This window comes from Dama dama, chromosome 6 (genome assembly GCF_033118175.1).
Source record: "Dama dama isolate Ldn47 chromosome 6, ASM3311817v1, whole genome shotgun sequence".
In the NCBI taxonomy this organism is placed as follows: Eukaryota; Metazoa; Chordata; class Mammalia; order Artiodactyla; family Cervidae; genus Dama; species Dama dama.
The window spans coordinates 45,031,891-45,057,657 of NC_083686.1; the positions used below are offsets into that span (position 1 = coordinate 45,031,891).

At 40.4% G+C, this 25,767-nt stretch overlaps 1 protein-coding gene across 8 annotated transcripts in view; it reads right to left on the bottom strand.

The window, feature by feature from the left end:
• KIT (KIT proto-oncogene, receptor tyrosine kinase) overlaps positions 1-25,767 on the bottom strand; it is a 90,391-nt gene that overhangs the window by 23,906 nt on the left and 40,718 nt on the right. For 4 of the 8 annotated variants that reach the window (XM_061145946.1, XM_061145945.1, XM_061145944.1 and 1 more), the window contains exons 2-7: positions 22,993-23,262; positions 19,720-20,001; positions 18,503-18,639; positions 14,112-14,283; positions 8,546-8,735; positions 6,335-6,450 (exon numbers count right to left, since the gene is read on the bottom strand). In XM_061145946.1, coding sequence (XP_061001929.1) covers positions 6,335-6,450; positions 8,546-8,735; positions 14,112-14,283; positions 18,503-18,639; positions 19,720-20,001; positions 22,993-23,262 — 1,167 coding nt within the window. Of the gene's footprint in view, positions 1-6,334; positions 6,451-8,545; positions 8,736-14,111; positions 14,284-18,502; positions 18,640-19,719; positions 20,002-22,992; positions 23,345-25,767 lie in introns of those variants that run through there. The other 4 variants (XM_061145943.1, XM_061145941.1, XM_061145940.1 and 1 more) reach the window with 1 other exon arrangement.

Here is a 25,767-nt window from a genome sequence, read left to right on the forward strand (position 1 = left end):
GCACTGGCAATCCATAAAATGTAAATCAACTTTAAAAGGCAGAATTAAAACTTATTTCACTCTTATTTTTGCCTACTTTTAATTTCAAGTTATCATACCCGTCTTATAACAATTTTGTAATAGGAAAACATTGTTTTAATCTAAAAACAAATGTATGTAAGTGTCTGCACAAACCAGGCCTCATTCTGGGTATACTGTGGTAGCCTTACAGCAAACTCTGAAAAGCAAGTAAATAAATCAGAAAGGAGTTCTGATTTATTTAGCACTTATCTTTGTAGCACTAGCTTTATTTAATGTTGAAGAACTACAATAATTTAACACAGAAGTAGGTCAAATAGAATCCACCTAGCCAGAAAAAAGAAAATACTAAAAAAAGCAAAGCCTCTCAAGCAAAACTTGACAAGTGTGTCAGAATTAAGTCTCAAAATTTTAGCCTCTAACACAAGTAAGGTTTGGACACTCAAATGTTTGGAAGGTCTTATCACTTTTAAAAATGGTTAAGAGGTTGGAAAACATGTCCATCTTCCAAAAAGGCAAAGTCCTAGTGACTCTGCTCTCTTGACTCACGAAGATCTGGAAAGGTGCCCCAAACCCGATAGTATTACTTTTACCCGAAATATAATCAGACTTGCAGCCAGGAGGGGGACTCAAATGGTTGGCAAGCAGGCTATCCAAACCCGTCTAGCTCCAAGGCTGTCCTGACAGCCCAACATGCACCTGTGGCAAATGGTGGGCTGCCCAAGGTGCTGCAAGGTGTTCTACCTTGGGGAGCTTCTCCCTGGAAGGATGGAGCCATCCATAACCAGATCTAACTATGACCACAAATGGGCTTCCCTGGTGGCTCAGTGGTTAAGAATCTGTAAGACATGAGGGTTCGATCCCTGGGTTGGGAAGATCCCTTGGAGAAGGTGGCTTCCCAGGTGACTCAGTGGTAAAATAATCTGCCTGCCGATGCAGGAAACCCAGGAGATGTGGGTTCAGTCCCTGGGTTGGGGAGATCCCCTGCAGAATGGAATGGCAATCCACTCCAGTATTCTTGCCTGAGAAATCCCATGGACAGAGGAGCCTGTTGGGGTATAGTCCATGGGGTTGCATAAGAGTCAGACATGACTTAACGACTAAATAATAACAATGACCACAAATATATAAAAAGCAGCCCAGATTCTGCAGATGTGGTCAAAGGGGAACATTCCCATCGAAAGGCCTCATTCTGAATGATTTATTACTTTGACTGATTTGGGTATACTGTATGATCTATAAATAGTCGCTTACACCAGACAGGATGTTAATTATGTGATGCAGTGGTTTAGAAATAATGCATTAGTTAGCATTTCCTTAAATTGTTTCAACCCCTCTGTTAACACTCTGCCATAAATGAAGGGAAACTGGTGATTCTGACAATTTGGTGTAGAGTTCAGCAGTCATCCAATCGAGCTTAACATCATCTGTGTTCCATGTAAGCCCAAAGATGAAAGGCAAGTCTTTTCATTCTCCAGACTTTTCTTGTCCTGCTGGCCATTCTGCACCACCACCTGAGTACCACCATTCTCTCACTCAACTTGTGAAAGTGCAAGTGTCAGTCACTCAGTCGTGTCCGACTTTTTGCAGCCCCACAGACTGTGACCCGCCAGGCTCCTCTGTCCACGGGATTCCCCAGGCAAGAATACTGGAGTGGGTTGCCATGCCCTTCTCTGGGGATCTTCCTGACCCTGGGATCAAACATGGGTCTCTTACATTGCAGGCAGATTCTTTATGGCCTGAGCCACCAGGGAAGCTGAAGTAGGTCTGTCATTAAAGGACAGAAGATCTTTGAGACTGAAGAGAAATCTCCAAATACCATTTGCTACAAATTTTAAATTCATAATGTGGATCTCGAAAAGCTACCAGATAACCTTTTACTGATATAACACTATTAGTGCCATTCAAGGCTACTGGCAAATCAGACTGCAATGAGCTGTGACCTCAAACCTGTCAACCTGGATATCATCAAAAAATCAAATGATAACAAGCATAGGCAAGAATGTGGAGAAAACAAAACTCCAGGTTCCTTAATATAACGGGACGGCGGGAACATAAATTGGTATATCCATTATGGAAAACAACACAGAACCTTTTCTTATCTAGGATATCTGTACTCCCACATTCACTGCAGTAATTTTTTACAACAATCAAAGTATAAAAACAATGCAAATCTCCTTCAGTGGATGAATGAATAAAAAAAAAATGTGGTGTGTGTGTGTGTGCATGCGTGTATGTGTGTGAGAGAGAGAGAGAGAGAGAGAAAAGTCGAGAATCAGGATTAATTAGGGTTAAAATACATGTTTGGCCTTTTATTTGTCCTAGATCTGGTAAAACCTTTATTGTATGACATTTATTATTACCAAAGAGATCATAAGTTTCTCTCTGCCCCCCCCCGCCTTTTTTTTTCTTTGCTAATTTGTAAGATTTCTATAATTATATTTTTTTGCATTTTTAAAAAATTTAACCTTTTTATTTTCTATTGGGGTATACTTGAAACAATATTGTGATAGTTCCAGGTGAACACTGAAGGGACTCAGCCATATATTTACATGTATCCATGCCCTGCTAAGTCACGTCAGTCGTGTCTGACTCTGTGCGACCCTGTGTACTGTAACCCACCAGGTCCCTCTGTCCACGGGATTCTCCAGACAAGAATACTGGAATGGACTGCCATTCCCTTCTCCAATATATGTATCCATTCTCCTCCAAACTCTCCTCCATCCAGGCTGCCACATAACACTCAGCAGAGCTGCATGTGGTATACAGTAGGTCCTTGTTGCTTATATATTTTAACTATAGCAGAGTACACATGTCCATCCCAAACTCCCTAACCATCTCCCTAACTATCCCTTCTCTCTAGCAACCATTAAATTCATTCTCCAAGTCTTTCTGTCATCAAAGAGACCACACATTTCTAATGTACCATCACAGGCTACCTAACCTACAGAATCTTGGTGTTATCACTTTTTCTAACACCTGCAGGAATCTTGGAAAGAGTAAGGTATATTAAGAAAACACTTTTGGGTAGTCTTATAGTTCCTAAAACCTTCTTTTTCACCAAATTTTGATATGAAACAGAAACAGCCGTTTTCATCCAAGATATGAAACTTTCTTTTAGAATTAAGAATCTGACTTCTATATACATCTTCAATAAGCAATTCAAGAATAATTATAGCAATGCAAGTTCAAGGCAAAGAATCACTGATTTGTTTGTTTCGTTTTTTGGCCATTACAAACCACCTTTAAGGTCACGGAGTCAACAGACCCATGCAAATCATGTCTTGTTAGAGAAGCTAAAAACAGTACTAAAACATTTTAAAGTTTAAATGTACATAGCTTTCTCTTAAAGCTTTCTCTCCCACATAAGTGATTAAAACACACACACATGTACAATATTCTCAAATTTTCAAAACAAATGAACTCTTCAACTACCAAATGTTTAACTACTGAAATCAAGGATTTCCTTGAGCATTTCTCATGGCTGAATCTATTAAGCAATTATGCATCCCTGTCACTAAAAGTAGCCTGAATTTCTACGCTAACAGCATGCATTTATTATTCTGATTTTTATTCATTCTAGTTTCTGCAGAGCACAGTTCCTTTCACCCTTGGGGCTCAGTTTATTTACAGAATAGACCACACAGCAGATCTACATATGCATTTGGCTTGCTAAAATAATATGTCAAAATGGACACAACAGGTCCAAGTTTAAATTTTAAAATTATTTTTAGCTTTTGATTTTAAATTTAACATAAAAAAAATCTTGCCCCCTGATAGCATCAACTAGTTTGTTTTTTTTTTTTTTAAATCCAAAAAATAAAAAGTCAGCAAAGAAATTAGCTAATTATATCTGTGAAGGGCAACTGGGACACAGTTTCTAAGAAACAGATAAAGTATTCACACAAAAATGCTACCTCTGTCAAAGCATCTGGAGATCAAGAACTCCAACGTGCTAGGTAAGTGAAGGAAATGCCTTTAGTCAGCTTAGTGTCTGTAATAAAGCGACTTCGATGAACAGACAGACCCCTGAAGAGCTGAGCCAACGCGAGGACCCACTGCACACCGTCACCCGTGTGCCCAGGGCCTTGAAGCAGGGGCTCAGCCCGTGCTGGAAGTATCTGTGACCCAGGCCCCAGAGTTACAGGGAACCCAAGAAGAGGATCATTTGGGAAGGTTCAGGCCATTTCCTCTCTAGTCTCAACAGGCACGAATTCACCAGCAGAGGTGATCAATACCGATCCTGTTGGACGGCAAATTAGGCTGGTAAGTAAAAACGTGGCAATTTTGTCACCCAGAGAAAAGTAAGGGTGACTTCAGAGATGTCTTTCTAAGGTCAATGACTCATGACTGACTGGCAGGCCACATACTGGCAAATAGAAGCAGGAAAAAGGGGAGAGAGATCTTAATGAGCCTTGAAGCCAGGGAAAGAGAGATGGATACAAATGACACAATTTTAGAAAATTCCCAACAACTCAGCTTCTCAAAGTGAGGCCTGTCGAGTAGACCATGGCCACAATCTGCTAGTTCTGGTGTACACTATGTAAGCACAGAAGCCAAGACTAAGCAATGAGAAGGAGCAATTTCACTAATTATATCTGTTGAGTCTAGGATTAAAAAAAAGATCCATTCTGGGATTTTATATATCTCTGTTCTTTTCCATCTCTCCATTCTAGTGACTGGTTCTTTCTGTATTTCATTAAGAAACATTGATTCAGAACAAATTGGAAACTACAAATACACAAGGTCCTTGACCATAGTTTGAGAAGCACTGCACTAGAACGCCTAAAATAAAGTTCTGCATAGACAGTAATGCATATGATGTTTGCAAGGATATTGATTCACCTGCAATCATCTCTTCAATTACTTGAACATTAAGATTTCTCAGAAGAAGGCAATTTTGCCCATGTGTAATACACTAATCTCTGATTAACATGTGAATTAATCTAGAGATACCTGAATTGCAGGCCAATGAGAATACCATGTCATCAAAACTGTTCTGAAGAACTGAGATGTTAATTAACATGTTTCCCTGGGAAAAGCAGTTTTGTGGTCATACAAATTCGAGATATATGCTCAATCTCACACCTCCTTCTGAGCAGGCAAAATATACATTAACGTATCAAGGATGCTGAGGAAGTCTGTAGCTCAGAAAAATCTGTATGATGCTCTTTATCTAAATACACGTTAACACCTTGTTCAGGAAATACAATTTTGGAAATGCTGGAATAGACAAAAGACTCCAGATTAGCAACTAAAAACTTGTCTTAGACGAGTATCACTCGCTAGCTGTTTCCGGTCTTCATTTGTAAGGGGATCATGCTCCCCACCCCACCATGCTAGTGAGCGGCACCATCACGGAGATAATGATGGAGAATCATTCCACATAGCAAGTAGGAAGCTCCTGGAAGATGGGGAAATGGCTCCTCTCCTGCAGCCCAACACATATGAAGGGCTCAGTCATTACTAAGTTGCTTTCCAGGGAACGTTCCAGGTTGTCATCTCACCCCCCCACCCCCACCCCAACCCCGCCACCAATACACTCCAGATAGCTAACTCTGATGGTCATTTTCTGGACAGTCCCTTGGGACCTCATGTCTTTGGAGGCCTCCAGCCTTTGGTCCCCTGCTGGTGTGGTGTGGCGGGCACCTGCTCCTCTTCCTGGGAAATGCAGGTGACCTCACAGTAGAGCCAGGAGCAGGTCGTACACCTGAGAAAAGTCCCAGCAGGTGAGGACAGCCTCTACGGCTCAACCTTTGTACAGAGACGTTGTCCTCCCACCTTAAACCACCATCTCCCTCCTCCCCCAATCCCCGCACAGAACACAGCAGGAACATCCTGAGCTGATCAATACTGCATTCACTTCACACAAAATAATACCCTAACCCTGCAAGAAAAGGTGCTGTAACAAAGAAATCGTTTGTCGGGGCTTGACAGCACCTCTTTCCCACCTAAAACCATAATCCAGCTCCTATTCAACCTCCGGCTCCCCATCTCAGCAATCAATAATAATACATTCTCCCTCAAACTGTTGTTATTTTTAACTTCTATGTCTCCTCTGTTGACTTCAAGGGCAGCACCCAGCATCTGAGCGCCAGCTACAAGGTCATGTGGTCAGCGAATTGTAGGACAAGGAATCGGTTTTTGTACACATCCTTCCAACCACCAAACCACGAGGTCTTTGTTAAGGTCAAAATTATCATGAAACATTATTGACCCAGTACACAATGAACTCGGGGCAGCAGCTGTTGCAAACACCAGCCACAACTTAAAAGAATAAAAAATAACAAGATAAGGAACCATTTGTTCTACTCACTGTTCACGTAAACATTAAATGTCACGGAAGAATTGACATCAGAATTGGACACATGAAATGTGTAAGTGCCTCCTTCAGTCCCTTTTAATCTGGTTAGATGAAGTTCACTTACGTATCTACAAAAAAAGAACAACCCATCAGTCACCTGTGGATCACCTACCTCGAAGTGTGTGGCTTTTTCACAGTTTCCATCTGGAAATCCATGCCCGTTTTGGAAAAATACGTCCCATGTGATTCAGTATTAACAAATGCAAACACACACCAATATTTCATTGAGACAAATGCCTGGTATGTGAGAACAGGGTGGGGAAAGGCTTTCTCGCCACAAGGCAACCTCACCCTCGTCCCGTGCTGTCCTTATGCCCAGCACCCTTCCCCGCCCTGGTCCTCCGTTCAGCCCCCCTCTCACCAGGGTCCTGAACTCACCTGCCTGGCCAGACCCCAGACTGGCAGGCCTCTCCACCAAGGTGTCTCAAAGCAGACACTTCAGGGCCATGCAGCAAGGTCAATACCATGGCCCTCGCCTTCATTCTGACAACACCAGCATCTCCTGGTTCTCCTCCTACCCCTGCTGTTTCTTCCAAGTGGCCCCTGGAGCATGTGCTACCGGGGCTTCTGTTTTATATCAAGGTTATCACAAGTGGCTGTGTTCAGCACAACCATCAGGGAATTAGTGACATAGGCTCCAGGGTGGACGGAGCTCTCTGGGTGGCCGTAGGCCCCCACGGGCCACAAGCAACTCTGCACGTGGGTGGCTTGTTCCTGTCACGCTGCATACACTCCCAGGGCATTCACGCTCCTCTGAGCTACTTACTGTCGCTTACAACTTTCAAATCCTGACCTCTAGTCCAGACCTCCTGGTCCTACACCTCTTTCCTCTCCAGACCTATGTTCATGGCCCCCAGTGCAAAGCGCCCCTAGGACGGGACTGCAGCTCACCCGCATCCTTTTTACCTCCTTTCCCCTCCCCACCCTACTTCCCCAACTCTCTGCCGGGTCTCTCTCTTCTTAATGAAGCCCGTGCATCCCACTCTCAGGAGCTGCATCCAGGGAACCTGACCTACGAAACATTCTACCTGAGTATCTCCACTCAAGATCCCACAGGCAAGTTTGAATTCAACAAACCCCTATCTCAGTTCACTGGATTTGCCCCTCTCCCTCCCCTTGGAATGGTATCGCCTCTTATCATCCAATTCGGCTGCCCCAGCCAGACTCTTCCCTCTTTCCTGCCCCTTCAGTCACCGAGTCCTTTAAGGAGGAAGCCTGGACACCTACCAGTCCATCTTCCTCCCGATCCACCCTCCAACCCATAGACCTTGGTCCAGGACAGTATCCTCTCTCACCCATATTCTTACAACAGCCAAGAGCTCCCAACCAGGGGAAAAAACACCAATTCTAACTAGGCAGCGACCTCTTACAAACCACCGGCTCTTGATGAGATTACTTAACTCGTCAAAGTCTCAAATTTCTCTTCCATAGGAAGGAGGGAAGTAAGCGTGCCTCCTCATAGCATTTGTGAGGACTAAAATTATTGAGTTAATGTACATAAGGGAATGAGAACAGCGTATGGCCAGAAATAAGCACATAAAACTTATCTGAGAATCGAATGAGAAGTCTGATGTAAAAGAAACTTGGGTTCATTGCCTGACCCAAAGATGCTTAACGATTCTTAGTTTCCTTCTAGCTTTAAAAATGTAACTAAAGGCACTAACATGCCTCTTTCTCTGAAAAGAATTATTTAATGTGGCCCTAGTATATGCTATTGACTGCTCTGAACTATTCCCAGAACTCCAGGACAGGACTGTCCTCTAATTCACAGATGAGACAACTGAGGCATGGACTCTTCTGGGTGCTCGAAACACATGGCAAAAGGAAGTGATGAAGACTCAGGGAGCAGCCCCAAACGTCCTTCCGTACGAGGTGTTTTCTCATACACTGATGGTTACAGAAACAGGATGAGGTAGTAGTTAAGAAGCCACCTACACTGCAGGAGATGGGGCTTCAATCCCTGGGTCAGGAAGATCCCCTGGAGAAGGGTATGGCAACCCACTCCATTATTCTTGCCTGGGAAATCCCATGGCCAGAGGAACCTGGCGGGGCTACAGGCCCATGGGGTCAAAACAAAGTCAGACATGAGTTAGTGGCCAAACAACAAGAAGAGAAGGGGAGAGGGGTAACTGCGTGATTGCCAGGAGAAGGCCCTTTTCTTACCTGATGTTACTTTCATTCTCAGACTTGGGATAATCGTCCCACTTATCAGTGGAGGTTCTGTTCATATATATCCACTGTCGGTGTTCAGGTCTGGGATATGCCTCATATTCAACAACCAGATCCACGTTCTCTCCATCATTTACAAATACTGTTGTGTTCATCATAGGGAAGATATTAATGAATCCTTTATCTAACCACAGCAGAATGAAACAGAAAGGAACTGTTATCTGCAAAAATCTTAACAAATAACACAGCTTCATTTTTGGATTATAAAGGCACTGGACTGATTTCCAGTGTTAACTGGTAGTGCCAAGTAAGCTGGTAAAGAATCTGCCTGCAATGCAGGAGACCCTGGTTCAATTCCTGGATTGGAAAGATCCCCTAGGGAAGGCATAGGCTACCCACTCCAGTATTCTTGGACTTCCCCGGTGGCTCAGATGCTAAAGAATCTGCCAGCAATGCGGGAGACCTGGGTTCGATCCCTGAGTTGGGAAGATCCCCTGGAGAAATAAATGGCAACCCTCTCCAGTATTCTTGCCTGGAGAATCCCATGGACAGAGTAGTCCATGGGATCACAGAGTTGGATAAGACTGAAGTGACCTAGCACACACTTAGCACGCCAAGTGAGAATTTTAACCAGTCATTTTACATTTTGTTTTGCCCTTGGAGAATTACAGTCATAAATGAGAAAGGACACACATTGGAAATGTTTATTCTCTTATTTTTATCTCTTTAGCAACTCTGTTAAAGATCTATCACCATTGGATAAGTCTTTTAGAACTACCAGTCCTGATGCATATTATGCTAAAAATTATTTGGACTAAATAGCCCATTCCCTAGACCCAATATAACTGTATATGTGATAAGAAGATGTCATAGATCAAGGAGGGGAAGATAGCCCCAGTGTTCAATAAAAATATTGCAAGAATGTAATTTAGTATTTAAAGAAAACTAAACTTATAAATATATCTTTTTATATCATACATCACAGATGATTCAGAACAGCATTTTAACAGTTAAGCCATATTTTTAACTAAACAACAAGATTGACTTCTATTAAACTTTGACCAGGCTGGGGGTGGGGGCAGTTTTCCAGGCTTTTTAGAAGCAATCAAAGAAATAAAACTTATAAAAGACAAATCTGAATATATAAACATTTTCAAATGTCTATATATAGAAAAATTAATTAAGGTATTAGGACAAAGAAGACATGAAAATACAGAAGGAAAAATAAACTAGTAATTTAAATAGGGGATCCCTTTTCACATTTATTAAAAATAGCAAAACTTCAATAGAGCTGTTAAAAATAATCTATATCCTTTCTATAGAAAACTAGCAAAGCTAATTTGAAATAAACTTAATAATTTTGCAAGTGTAATTAAAATAGCATGCTGAATTACACACTGTAATTTGGCACAACTTCTTTAGAAAGCATTTTAAAAATTATCTATTTTTCAATTTAATCCAGAGAACGCTTCTTAGTGAGGTAGATACCTACATGCAAAAAAGAAGTGCTATTTATCCTAGTCATAATAATCTTAAAAATGAGAAAAGGGAGAACTGGTTAAGTAAATAAAACATTCCTTAGAAATGGTTATGTAATAATACAATGAAGAGCTTGAAAAAGACCATAATAAAATAACTGCCAATATTATATTTATAACCTTCTTTTATGGAATGTTTACTTTGTGTCAAGAACTGCCTTAAGTTCTTTAGTGTATTTTATTTACTAATTATGACAAATATTTAATCTTACAGCAATACTGAAAGAGAACCTTCAGTTCAGTTCAGTCGCTCAGTCGTGTCCAATTCTTTGCGACCCATGAATCACAGCACGCCAGGCCTCCCTGTCCATCACCAATTCCTGGAGTTCACTCAAACTCATGTCCATCAAGTCGGTGATGCCATCCAGCCATCTCATCCTCTGTCGTCCCCTTCTCCTCCTGCCCCCAACCCCTCCCAATATCAGGGTCTTTTCTAATGAGTCAACTCTTCGCATGAGGTGGCCAAAGGATTGGAGTTTCAGCTTCAGCATCAGTCCTTCCAATGAACACCCAGGACTGATCTCCTTTAGAATGGACAGGTTGGATCTCCTTGCAGTCCAAGGGACTTTCAAGAGTCTTCTCCAACACCATAGTTCAAAAGCATCCATTTTTCGGTGCTCAGCTTTCTTCACAGTCCAACTCTCACATCCATACATGATCACTGGAAAAACCATAGCCTTGACTAGACAGACCTTTGTTGGCAAAGTAATGTCTCTGCTTTTTAATATGCTATCTAGGTTGGTCATAACTTTCCTTCCAAAGAGGAAGCATCTTTTAATTTCATGGCTGCAGTCACCATCTGTAATGATTTTGGAGCCCAAAAAAATTAAGTCTGACACTGTTTCCACTGTCTCCCCATCTATTTCCCATGAAGTGATGGGACTGGATGCCATGATCTTAGTTTTCTGAATGTTGAGCTTTGAGCCAACTTTTTCAGTCTCCTCTTCCACTTTCATCAAGAGGCTTTTTAGTTCCTCTTCACTTTCTGCCATACGGGTGGTGTCATCTGCATATAATCTTATAACCCCTAATTTATAGATGAGAAAAGAAACCACGTCCTGGAAAGCCATATAGCTGGCTACCCAAAGGCAGAGCCTAACCGTGAATACACACAGTGAGAGGCCAAGGCTGGCTCCTTACTGTAGCATACCCTAGAGTCTCCACATACTTTAAATGAGAAAGAGAGAGAACCTAAGGTTATATGTATAATTAAAATCCTGTTGCATACACAAATATAAACCATATACCAAACCCTAAAAATGGTTATAGCAAGTCAGTGGAATTATGAAGGAGTTTTAATCTTATTGTTTTATTTCTTTTTCAAAATTGAAGATGGAGTTATAACATTTAAGACTGTCATTCACTATCTATGGTACTATTTAGTTAAATATATTTACACCCCAGGCTTCCCTAGTATCTCTGTTGGTAAAGAATCCACCTGCAATGCAGGAGACACAGGTTTAACCCCTGGGTGGGGAAGATCCCTTAGAGAAGGAAACGGCAACCCACTCCAGTGTTCTTGCCTGGAAAACCCCATGGACAGAGGAACTTGGTGGGCTACAGTCCATGAGGTCGCAGAAGTTGGACACGACTTACGGACTAAACCACTACCACCTACTGAGTAGCTGGCCTCCTGAGAGCATCTAACATGCAACTGATACCCCACATGAGGTTGCCATTAGAATCTTTACTGTTTCGTTTCCTACAGATTCAGAATAAAAAAAAAAAAAAAAAAAAATGGAGTCCAACTGTCCTTTGTACCAATGGAAAAACATTTTTCAGGTGAAATTTTAAAAAACATCCAAACGAAATCAAGTTGGAAACCACCAGCTTGTTCTAATACCTGAATCATAAATGGTGCCCCTCTGTCATTCTTTAAGCTAATTTAAGTTAGTTTTGAGGAAATGTTTTATCTGAAAGCTACATTAAATTTTCAGGTATTCAAGGTCATAAATTCAAAGATAAAACACAATGCAAAATATAGAAACATTACAGGTGATATTATTTGCACTGATTTCTGTCACAATCATCATGAAATACTAGTTCGTCTGTAGTTTTCTATAGTCTAGTTTGGTCAATATGGTTTTATGTCCTATGTAATAGAACAGTTTCAAATTCATGAAGTGTAAGAATTATTAGAATCAAAAAATCCTACCTGGCTTGTTATAAAGTATGATTTAAGAAACTGATGAGACATTAACCGTTAATCAAGTGCAAACACTACACCAGGCACATCTATAAAATCTGTTGCCTTTCTCCCTTCTACAGCCTTGGGAGTTAGAGGGTGTGTGTCTTGTAAGAGAAAATTTGGGCAGAGTTAAAGTGGGGGGCATTTGAAAGTTAAGTGGTACAGCCCCAACTCAAAACTAGGTAGGGGTCATCCTAAAGTCTTGTGCGGCACACCACTCCACTCTGTCCAAATTCTACTCCCAGCCCCTAAAGATCACTTTTCTCTGTCTCTTCCTGCTCTTGTCCCATCCCAACCCTCTCCCGAAACAATACAGATTCAGATTACATGATCCCAAGTGTTTCCAGTTATACAGTTATATTCTTGGAAATTGATGAATGGATTTTAAAAATCTGATTACATACAACAATATACTCAAAACATCCTTACTAATTGCTTTCTGGAGCTGAAGCTGATCTATCAGCATGCTCCCTAATCAACTTAGCAAATTAGCACTTATGGAGTTTAATATTTTAAAAGCATAGCCTTTTATTCAAATTAATAAATGGTTCACAGTCATGTTTAGGGACAGAATAGTACCCTCTCTTGGGATTAGCTCTGTAATTGCAAACAAAGTGTCTTTTTCACGTTCATTTTGGTGAGACACTTTCCATTACAACATGGGCAGAAACACCAAACTCATATGAGATAACTGTGGGATAAATCACAAACCTCTAACACTGCTACATAAATTATTGAAGAAATATGGGGGGAAAGAGAGAAATGAAAACAAATATCATGTAATTTTATTATTGGTGAAATTATGATGAAGAATTTCACCACCCTACAAGTACTTAATCAAAATCAAGCAATGAGAATGTGGTGGCATCCAAAAAAAACACAAAAAACAAAGCAAAAAAAAAACAGATTAAATGCAAACAATACTGAGAGCCCAAAAAGTGTAAAAAAAAAATTTTTTTTTTAATTACTATACTTTCCAGTAACTCAAAAACATCACGTACTTTACCACAGTCTGCTCTCATTAAGTAGATGCTTGGGAAATAAGTATTTAGTCAGATTGCTAGAGCCCACTCCAGTGTTCTTGCCTGGAGAATCCCAGGGACGGGGGAGACTGGTGGGCTGCCGTCTATGGGGCCGCACAGAGTCGGACACGACTGAAGTGATTTAGCAGCAGCAGCAGATTGCTAGGTCAGGGAAAACTAAACCAGTTGTGTGTACCAGTTATGGCTCAGGTTAACATGTTTGTTCACGTTCTGCAGAAACAAGGAGCCATGGCCAGTGGGCTGCCTCCCTGAAGGTTTATGCGATAGCCTGTAGAGTCAGAGGACAGGGTAAGGTGAGGGGCATGCTGAGAAGGAAAAGTCAGTTCAGCCCTTTCTGCTGCCAAGTGACTAGAGCCCATGAATGGTAGAACAAAAAACCAGAAGGCTGAAGAACCTCACCAAAAGACCCGGAGAAAGACATTCAGGACTAAGCATACGTCTTTCTCCAAAGAAAAAAGTCTCCATCCATTTCCAAACTCAGGTCATTCAGCAAGGAGTAAAATTTTGGGAAAAGCTCAACCTACATTTGTTGGGGTATGGGGGTTAAGCAGAGAATGACACATTCAAACACCTTCACAGTTACAGCTTTTCACTTGCCTCTATTAAATGGGTAGAATTTGCTTTTGTGCTCTGGTTGGAAGATCTTTTTTTTTCATGTATTCAGTCATTCATTCAGTGATACTAAAATCCGTAAGAATCTGTTCAACATTCCATTAATGTAAAAAGGAAACTATCAGATAATTTCTTCATTCACTATGCCAAGTAATTTACCCATTCCCAGAGATATTTACCTACTACTTCTAAGGTTGTTGTGACATTTGCCGATCCAAAAGTATTATTGGCATAACACATGAAGACGCCAGAATCATTAACTCTTGCCGAGCTGATAGTCAACCTTTCCTGCCGGAGATAACTGAAGTCACCCTGATGCCAGCTATTCTTCTTCGTCTGTGCTTTAGTCTGCTGCTCTCAGAAGGGGAGGGCAAGAAAGAAATCAAAGATTACCATGCAATTTATATTCAGGATCTTTCCTAGATAAATTAAAAATAGCAGCAATTAACTTCTCCATATTAGCATTCATTATACACTACTTAAGTAAGAATAATAAAACATCATGACAAGTCTGTCATTGGAACACTGCATATTACAGGACTATATTGAAAGATAGTCATTATTAATGATTGGAAAAAAACATGAAAATTCATTTCTTAATAACCACAGCATACATAATTCCAAATTCTCTGCAGTGCTAAACATTTTTTTTTAAACAGTGCCAAATTTTAAAAGCTAGTATATTAAGAAATACTAGAGGATACTGATATTTTACAAGTCAGCATACCTGTATCCTATCAATATTTCCTGTTTTATAAACATATTTATGTCTTTTCTACATAAATAGATAAATCCCAGTAATTGAAAAAATAAATTGAAAAAATAAATCCCAGTGATTGAAAGAAAACACATCACTACTAACAATCATGTTCTATTTTATTAACATTTATATTATTTTCATTAATAAAAATAAATTTACAATGTCTAATATTAACTTGAAAATTCATCCTATTGTTCTTACCCAGCAGAATTTTGGCAACTATTAAAGAGCGTTCAGAAGTACACAAGACATGTAAGAACCAAACCCCAAATTATTTACACATGAGCTGAAGAAAAAATGCTGTGCATTTACTCTTGTGGTATCACCATCCTACTGTTAATATTTGTCTGCACGTAAGACAAGGAGAGAGTTCTTGTATGGAAACCTCATGGGGAAAAAACCATAATATAAACGACAACCATTCTCTGAAAAAATGAAAGGGAATAGCATAGTTTTCTGCATCTTCCAATTTTTTTTAAATGAACGCATTCCTTTTACAATGGGGAGGGGTAGGTGGGAAGTGGGGAAACAACTAAAAAAAACCCAAAATAACAGTGGATATTGACATGGAACAAGATCAAGGGAGACCCCTGTACAGGCTATGGTGGACTATTAGCATTAGACCATTCTGACAGTACCGTGAGTGAGAACAATCCTGCTGGAAAGCAACTCGGAAGCACGTTCAGAGCCCTGATCAACTCCAGCAGATTTATCTCAAAGAAACAACTCAACAGGAAACAAAAGCTCCAAGATATTTGCTGAAGAGAAAAACTGCAGATGACCTAATGTGTACCAGGTATCAAAAAGACTTTGAATACATGAAAATTAAAAATGCTTATTTTATGTAAAAAGTGTAAAATGAGTATACCTTAAGACAGTAACCATGTGTTCATACATATGCATGGGCACAGAGAGAAAAGAAACATGGAAAAAAATGTGGGCAATATAGCATTTATAAGGACTAACCACACGAGACTGCAAGCACTTGAAATGCAAACTGAGGGTGTTTAAATATAAAATATGTCCAGACTTTAAAGACTTAATATGAAAGAAAGTAGTGTAAAATAGCCCATTAATAATTTTTATGTTAATTACATGATAAAATATTTTGGATACATTGGACTAAATACATTAAAATTGATTTTACTTTGTTTTAGTGTCACGTGCCTACTAGAAAATTTTAAATTACATAGGAGGCTCACATTCTATTTTTACTGCACAGTGCTAATGTACAGTGGCAGAATTATAGTTATTTCTCTTTTTTCTCATGTTATTATATTTTTAGAAATTTTTTTACACTAAAATAAGCACACATAAAAGCTGACTGCCAAAGCTGAATGTTTTGAAATAAAAAGAAGAGAAACCTGCTTGGTTAACTAACTGTGAGATCTTGGCCAAGTCAAGGATGCCACTATGGTCTGAGATTTTATTTCCAAAAATGAGTAAGAGAATAAAAGTCTTTCAAGGCCTTTCCAGTCTGGAGCACTGTGTCGATTTGAAGATACTCCTTTCTAAGAGATTCTTCTAATAATTGGCAGAAATATGACATTTTTGCTGCCTAACAGCAATTGTTAAGAAGACACGAAGGGGAAATGACATTTTTCTTCGGCCTCTCCTAGTCCATCATGTTACAGACTTCTCCTCTGTAAAGGCAGAGAGACGATGGACAGGTCACACACTATATTCTACATTTACCGATTCTTCCCTCTAGTTCCTGCAAAGAGCCCAGGAGTCCATTGTTAGGGAGCTAAACAGGACAATGAATGCATTGGTGCTGGAAGGAATAGTTTGTCGATAATTGACAAAATATCAACATCCAAACCTGAAGGCCATGATTTAGGATACTGTCGAAGATCATGATTAAAAGCAGTAAAAATATGAGAATGTATAAGCCTTAGGAAAGCTAACCAAGATTTACAGTGTTGAATAAACTCCAAGATTCTCTTACATTTTAAAACAAACAATTGCAAAAACTTTCCAACACTCAATTCACCCTAAATTTCATTGTGAGTTAAACTTATTCTAAATGATTCAAATCAAATTCCACAGATTTTTAAAATAATTTGGTAGTGCTATAATAGCACTAAGTATTCCAAATTAAGCCAAAGGATGTCAGTAAAAGATTCATGGATGAACTCTGGCATTTAGCCATGAGCCCCATCTGCAAGTCACACGTTACATAGTGTTTGCACGTGATTTGGTTTTCCTTAACCCTTGGAGGTACGCACTGGGATTTCCCCAAAGAGCTCCCAACACTGCAGTCTTATCTACCAGTGCCAGTGGATTAATTGGGAATGGCAAGCAGGGCTCCTGGGAAAAAATGGTTCAGAACAAAACTGCCTGGGGCAATTTATTTCCCATCTCAGAAAGGCTAATTTTCAAGTTATACAGAGGCTCAGCTATACACACAGTCTAAACTGTTCTCTCATCTGAAATCAAGGATCATAGGAAGGCAATTAATATGGGATTGTGTTCTGTAAGGTTAGTCAAAAACCCATATGTAAGCTATTATTTTTATTAGGTTATATGATACAAAACTAGGACTTCTTTCTCTGAGACGTTGGTTCCATTCTCCTAGTCAATGGCAGATTTCACTTAGGAAGGTATCATCCATCACAGGTCTGCGGGAACACCATCATAAGGCTCTGCATTATGCTAATCGCCATGGTTACTTATTTAGCATAGGATTCTCTAAACAGGCATAAAATTGCCAATTCAGAGCATGAGGAGGAAGAAGAGGAAGAGGAGGAGGAAAAGACAGTATTTTCTTCCTTCCAATGTAATACATACCTGTGTACTGAAGAAAAACTACTATGATAGCAAATTAACTAGATGGCCAAGACTATGCAAACAGAAATTATTGAAAACTCAGTCGATGGTAATCTTAAAAGCAAAATACTAGGGAAACTAGACATTTCAAAGACTTTGCTATTAATGTGAGTGAATTCAGAGGGAAAAAACCCTTCAAATATAACTAGCCAAAATTTATTAAGATATGCCTAACATAGTATCTGACATATAGTAGACATTCAATATGCATTTGTCAAATGAATGATAACCTAAACATGTCCAAATGCTTCAGACTGAAGATAACCACTTTATTAATAGCGACTAAAACAAATAGAAAACCATTAGCAACCTGATCTCAGGTAAGCAGTCTCAAAGGAGGAAATCAGACCCATACACAAAGAAACCCATCTCTCAAATGGACAGCCCTTTCCATGGGGGAGGGAAGGGCTTCCTGGTTAATATCTGAGATCACATTTCTTAATATGGAAGGGGAAAATGTGAACTTTTCACAGTATTTTAAATAATCTGGCCTGAAGAGTTTCCATAATAGCTTTATAAAAATCAAGGTAGCTATTCACTGAACTGTTAATTTTTTAAAAAATTTTCCCCACTAAAGTCATTCAGAGAAACAGTATGGAGTAATAACAAGTCTGAAGTTTTTGACTTTCTCAAAATAAATTTACAAAATGACATTTCTTTGTTACTCATAATGAACGTACACGTCTGCATATGGTGCTATGAAACCAGGAAATACGCATCTCAACACACTCCAGACAGCTCCACCTCTGACAGACACACCAGCTGAGCCATCCTCAGGATGATTAATAGACTCTCTCAGAATTTGAAAAAGAATGCATATATATGTACCATGCCATGGAGTAGAAATTAACACAACGCGGTAAATCAACTAGACTTCAATAAAATACATTTCTTAAAAAATAAAACTTCTTTAAAGAAAAGCCTTCAAACCTCCCACACAGCATGATACATTGAGGAAAACGGAGAAGATAATCCACTCACCTGGCTGTTTTCCTTTATCCACATAGAGTCCACGGAGCTAGACACGTCTTTTATCAAGCATGTCACCGCAAACTCCTCTCCTTCCCGGAGAAGATAGCTGGGTTTGGACACAGACACAAGTGGCACAGCTTTGATGGCTGGAATAAAATGAAAAGCGACCCTCAAACAACTGGTTGCACTGTAACTTAACATTTCAACTTACCATTTTCCCTAAGCCATGCCCAGCTCACTCTGCGGTCTTTTAAGTAAAATATAAAGTATGGCACTAACCAATCTGTATTACTTGTGTACCTGAAGACATCAGGAATTAAACTGTGCATCCCTCAAGTAAATTAATTAATATAGAGTGAAAAGGAGAGAATGTCTACTTTGAGATGGTAATAATCCTGAACAAAGCTACGCAGAAACCCTAGCATAGTGAAGCTGCCTTCACCTTTACTTCACTTGATGGTTTCATGAGGATGTGACCAACAACTAATTACATCCTTTTAACCAAACAGGCAACTTTCTCATGTACCATAAAATTAATATCTTGATTATTTCTTAAAATCACAGGTTTTAAATAATCAAACTTTCCTCAATTCCAAAGAGAACCCTTTTCAAAAGCCTTAACGATAACTACTCAATAGCTAAATGCCCACTGGTGTTGAGTTAGATGTTCTCTGAAATACAAAATTCTAGGTATCCTCCAGCTACCAAAATATTCTACCTCATGTTGCATTCATAACAAGGTCCACTGTCAGCTGGTACTTTCCTTCTCAGATTGTGAACCGTCTAAGAAGGCATTAAAATTAAATATTTAAGGAGGAAGTCAATTCACAGATCAACAGTAAATCAAGGAGTGAATAATCTATATGCTAATCTTTTCAAACAGTGTAAAGCTTCCCAATAAGTTTTCCTTGAAAGGAACACTGTGCATTTACTAAACTTTGGGATGTCCTTATGTCAGTAGGTTTAATGATTGTCCCCAGGACCATCTAATTGCTCTTCCCTGGTAAACCCACCCAGCTGGTGGTGGGTCTTGTGCCAGTCACGTGGTATGAGGACTGTGAAATAAAGAATTTACAAGCAGCTGGCATTATTTTGAGGCTGGGAGAACCGATCAGAGCAGCTGCCTGAGTGACCAACATACTAATACTAAGATGGACAGCGAGAAGAGAAGTCTTTTAAATCAATGGATGTTCCGACACCCAGCCAAAAGCAAACAAGGGCCGTACCTGCCCGCACTTTCAGGGTGAATTTCTTGGACAGCATGGACTTGCCCCTCTGATTCGCTGAGCAGTGCAGACAGAGCCGATGGTACTCACGCTTCACATTTCTGATTGTGATGCCTGCCTTGGGATCGGCCACAAACGTCAAATCCTTGGGGAGCGGTTTCCCCTCACACCCCGTGAGGGAGTAATTGGTCACCTCAGGGTCTGTCAGGGGACAGCGGACCAGCGTGTCGTTTTCTTCTTTCCCATACAAGGGAAGGTCAATCAGGAAAAGCTTCTCAGGGTCTACAGCATAACCGACAATCAGTATTTCAAAAGGCACGTTCTTAAAATGACAATGAAAACATTTTATAAAGATCTAAGATGTTGCCTTTCGGGGACTTCCCTTGTAATCCTGAAGTCAAATGCTTCCACTGCAGGGGGCACAGGTTTGATCCCTGGTTAGGGAATTAAGATCCCGTATGCCGTGTGGCTTGGCCAAAAAATTAAAAAATAAATAAAATGTTCTCTCTCACAGCAAAAATCCCCAGTAGCCCAAATGACTGCTGACTTTATTCTTTGCAAATGAAAAGTAGAATTTATCTGAACTATACTAATAAGGAAAAGGTAACACTTAAACCATGTCAGGCACATTTACCTTTCTCATTTAATCCTCAAAACACCTATAATGTGATGGGCGGTATCATTATCACCATTTTATAGATAAACCAAAGTCTCAAAACTAGAAATTCTCCTTAAGTGATGTGACCCAGAAATGGCTAGAAAGAACTCAAACCCAGGTCTGACTGATACCACAATCTGAGCTCTTAAAACTCTGGGAATATTTTACTATAATATTTATAAATATAAATATTATAAAAATTTTATTTTTATTTTAGACTTTATTTTAAATTATAAATTTACAAATATAAATATTCACACATATAAATGTTTTATTATAATATTTATGAATATAAATATTTGTAATATTTATTATCATATTATTTTCTTTTTTCCTAAAACAGATAACACTGCAAAGAACACAGGTCAAGAATAGGCAGCCTGATGACATCTAGTAGTGTGGGGGAAAGTGTTCTCCACTAACCCGAGTGACCTTCTTTCTGGAATTCACAGTCTCTAGGATCCTCCAGCTTCTGAAAAGAATCTAGAAAACTATCAGGGGGCCATACAGTACAAACAACATGTGGTCCGTGCTCTATTCATATTCCTTGAAAGATATGCATACATAGAACTTCTGGAAATCAAATAAAGTGATATGCACAAGGGGAGTTATGAGGTTCAGCAACGCTGTGGCAAATACATGAGTGTCCGAACCAGGACACTTGGAAGTGAAAGAGGTGCAGTCAGTCATTGTGCTGGGATACCTGGCACGGGCTGGGAAAGCCTCAGGCCGACTGGAGCCTCTACGCAAACCTCATTCTGTGCCCACAGTATGCTGCCACCTCTATGCTGTGTAATGATCATACCGACACACGGTTGGGCCAACAGATGACACTTAAAACGTCTTCTCATCTTTGGGCCACACTGTGCGGCATGCGGGATCTTAGTTCTCCAACCTGGGATCAAGCCCGTGCCCCCTAGAGTGGAAGTGTGGAATATTAACCACTGGATCACCAGGGAAGTCCCTAAAATGTTTTTTAAATGTCCTTTCCACATGCAAATTGAGTGCTCCACAAAAATCAATGACATAATTGAAATCCACTTTTCATATAATTTTGACCAATTTTCAAAGAGTTTTCTTAAATGAATTATGCACCTCCCAGCCTAACTAATTTATTTTGCAAATAAATTATCTCATAATGGCTGAAATATGGTTTGAGGCTATAGTTGGTTATTTTCCCACTTACTCTTTCTCAGTCACTTGAGCTATAGTTCCCACAATGCCCTGAATTCCTTCACTGCCATAAGACAAACTATATAGGCATCTAAACATCTTAAACTGGTAATCATTAAATATAGGTTCTAAGTTATTGAGGATGACTTCCCCTATAAAGAAAACCTGAGCGCTCTGTGAGACTGATTTAGCTAATGCAGCAGTTTCCCCATCTATTCAGATGTCTACCCGTCCTATTAATAAGCAGAATGACACTTCATTACCACCTGGAAATTACAGAGTACCTTCTTGAATGTCAAAGAATAGAACACGGGCGGCTCAACAATTATGAAACATACCCAGAGGCTAGCTGTGGCTTGTGAACGTGTATTTCTTTTCAGCTATCCACCCAGGAAAGAGTAAAAGATAAACTAAAGAGAGGCAGTTTCAGTTTCATGGCAACCTTCTTCATAAGCGAACAGGAGAGTCCATTTTACTAACCTTCCATAGAGCTAGAATGTGCATTAATTCTGTCTCCCTGAAAACAATTATATAAGGAACACAGAGCAGGTGATCTTATCCAAGTGTTGCTGTGAGGAACTGTGACTTCAGAGGTTGTTCAGATCCACAATCTAGGACAAATTTATTGGATCTTCTTCCACAATATCACAGATGATGTTGCAGTGACAACCTCAGGCCAGGTAAAAACCCAGGACGAGAACTGAAAATATTTCTCCTCCTATAACCTTGTTATGTCTCTTAAGCTTTAAGTATTCTAGTTTTCACACCAACAACAAGACCCCTCCCCTAGGCCTTCCCCTGGCCATGCCAGGAAACCTCCTTCTGACAAGGTTATTAAAAGCACAAACACAGATGAATCACTGCATTCATCACAGGAAATGAGGTACAGAAATCCAACCATCACATTTTCCTTTTGTTTCTCAGAGGTCACAATTTTCTAAATGAATGAACCGACTACTATTAAGAACTCAGGAAGGACAGAGGGTGCTTAACCAACGGAATTGTTTCTGGAATTTACTCTCTAAAAGTGGGTCAATTCATTTGAAGCTTTGGTCTGTTTGGGACCTTTGGAGGCCTTCAGTTCCCTGAAGTGTTTTTACTAAGTGGGAATATCTGGGATCTCAAGGTATTAAAATGCTGTCTTCCCAAAGGGCCTAATTTATTCTCAGGTTTACTCACACCACCAGGACAAATGGGCTAAACCATATTGCAATCTCATTAGGAAGAGCATCACAGCCCTACAAGACCTTCAGCTGGAGTCATACCCGAAGCCACTGTGTATCAGGAGGTGGGGGAAAACTAACCAAGAAAATTGTGTTTTATGCTTTCTAGACCCAGCCAGTAATATTTTATCCACGACTCAGCCATCTATATGTCATCCTTAATTAAGGACAGGATATTAAGTTCTCTAAGCATAGCATCAAAGAAAGCTGAGCATTTACCTCTAACAAACACATAAATGGAACTGCTCAAGCCGGCTTTATTGGTGCACGTGTAATTGCCTGTATTTGTGGCCTCTGCTTTCTCGGTGATCCATTCCGGGTTTGTTTTCTCACTCAGTTGACCCAGGATCTCAAAAGTCCACTTGACAAATCCCGGATCAGTGCATAACAGCCTAATCTCGTCGCCAACACTGACAATTAACTCTGATTTTGCTGGATGGATAGATGGTAGAGACAGTTCCCCTGGACTCACAGATGGTTGAGACGAGCCTGCCAAGAAAAACGAAAATCGTGTTGAACATGATCTTTTTCTTGGGCGAAATAAAGCACTTCTTCCAATATTGATTTCCATCTTCTGTGTACTCGACAATAAAAATAGGACAAAGCTGCCCAGCTATTTATGGTGAGAGAGTTCTGTTTAAAGTTTCTAAAGTTCATCTAGAAAATTAAGTTATTTTCGGCAACTTTCAATTAATCCTGAGGGTCACCCTTGGTATGCAAGCCAAGACTTGCTGGATGTCATGGCATTCTCTGGGTTAAACACACAACAGGGTCAAGCTTCCGCTCTGAACATGGGCCACTGCAATAACACTGACATGCTGACACCCAGTCTAGAAACAACAAAAACAAAACCTCACACGATTAAATAGCACACACAAAAAAACTACCGGCCCATCACTCTTTAGGCAAAATATACACGATCATGAGAGCTTGGCTTTTCTTACGGCTTTGTGAATTCAGTTATTCCTATGCAGTTCTCTTTATTCGGTGATGGTCATTAAGAAAAAAGATCTTTGTGTTTCAAATGATAAGGCAGAAAATGAAAATCTTATTTTAATGGTCAGTTCATGAGATTTCATAGCCGATGTTGGGTTGCAGCCTGATCAAACCTAATGCCTACAGAGATTTGCTACACAGCAAACTAAAGATACAAAACTAAAAGGAGTGTCTAAATAGCTCAGTTGGGAAAGTATCAGACTAAAGATACAAAACTAGAGACTCTGAATATGAAACTGGAACCTTAGAAAAATCACAGCAGCCAACCCATTCATTCACTTGTGCACACAAGTGCATACACGCATCCGTTGCATGTAGGTAAGTATCTGTTCATTATTTACAAGCTGCAAAAGCACCCTGTTAGATGCTGGGAGAAAATCCACGTAGAGGGGACACACAGTCCTTACCTTCCAGATCTTCAAGTACACAGTGTTCAATGCCAGAATAATGAAACACAGATACAAGACTTAGCTTCAGGCTACAGAGGAAGAAGTGGGCTGGATTTCCACAGTATCAGAAGAGGACAAAGAGCAGACAGACAGATATCATAGACAGACACCAGAGACACTCGTGCACGGTGAGATACCTGAGATCAACTAGACTCCAGGAGATCAGTGAAAAGTTCTGCGCGCAGGTCGGCAGAAGCCACAGAACTCACAGTTAAGGATTTAAGAGAAAGAGGGAGATGTGAGGCTGCCATAGAAAGAGCACTCTAGCGGTGGCGATGCCATGAAAAACACAAGAGGTTGACTCATGTATGATCCGGGTGGGGGCGGGGGGCGTGGGCACCAGGATGACAGAGCTCCCTGGGGGGGCTTTCAGTCACCTCTGCAGGATCATGGCGGGGGATGGTTCATGTGCCTTGGATTTGTGCCCCCCTCCACACAACAAGGTCAGAGACAAGAACTGACGTGGGTTCTGAGAGCAGCAAAAGCCGCCCAAGCCAGTGGAGGAAGGGGCGGGTGGGAGGTAGGGGCAGCCAGAAGTTCAGGGCAGAGATGGAGATCCGGTGAGAAAGGGGCAGAGACGGGAGAAGCAGGACACCTGCTCCCAAGTGCTACACCTGGACGATGTGAAATTCAGATGGAGAAAGAGCAGTACCTATGAAGTTATAAGACAGGATCAAATAATCCAAGGAAACGGTTTTGTAGAAAAAAGAGGAACACAGTGAGTACTGCTCGCAGCGTTCTCCCAGCTCAGAGTGGGTAGGGAAGGGTCAAGACAGGTTTTTTTTAAATGGGACTATCAGAAAGGAAGGGGAGAGGCTAAAAAAGACAAGGGAAGCAACACATCAAAAGGCTCCCAAGAGAAGGTGGGTGGGTCCCAGGGCAGATGCTGAGCAAGATCAAAGGGAACGAACACAGGTCCCCAGATCTGGTTAGGAAGACACACAGGAAATCCAATTTCAGTTGAGTGGGAATTTCTGTTGGCTTCAAGGTTAAAGACTGCAAGTGTAGACCTCTTCCTTGAGAGCTAATGGCAGCAGAAAGCACAGAAATAGACCTGTAGTTAAAACTTTAGTAGTAGTTAAAAGGTTACAAGTTAAAAAAAAAAAAAAAAAAAATAGGAGGCATGCTGACATCTGAAGATAGAAGAAACAGACTCCATGGAGAGGGACAGCCCAAAAGTGCTCTGTAGAAGGGTTGAAGTTGACCCCTGAAGGTGTGTATGAGTCACCAGTCTCAGTTTCGTTATCCAAACAAATATTTCATCTGGGTGCCTTCCAACCATGCCATCAATTATAGCCCCATGATGTCTCACAAAGTACACCCCAGATCAGAAGATGCTGGGCAGCCTTGAGTCACAGAAGATTCAACAATAAGGTGAATTAGTCATCAAATATTACCGAGCACCAACATAAGAAAAGTGTGTGCCCCCAGACTGAAGCTCTAACTGGTGGAACCAGACTATGGAAATAAAGTGGTTGGGGTGGTTTTTAGTCATACAGACTGTTAAACAATGAAAATGGGCACAGTGGTAAGTGAAGATGCTGGTTTT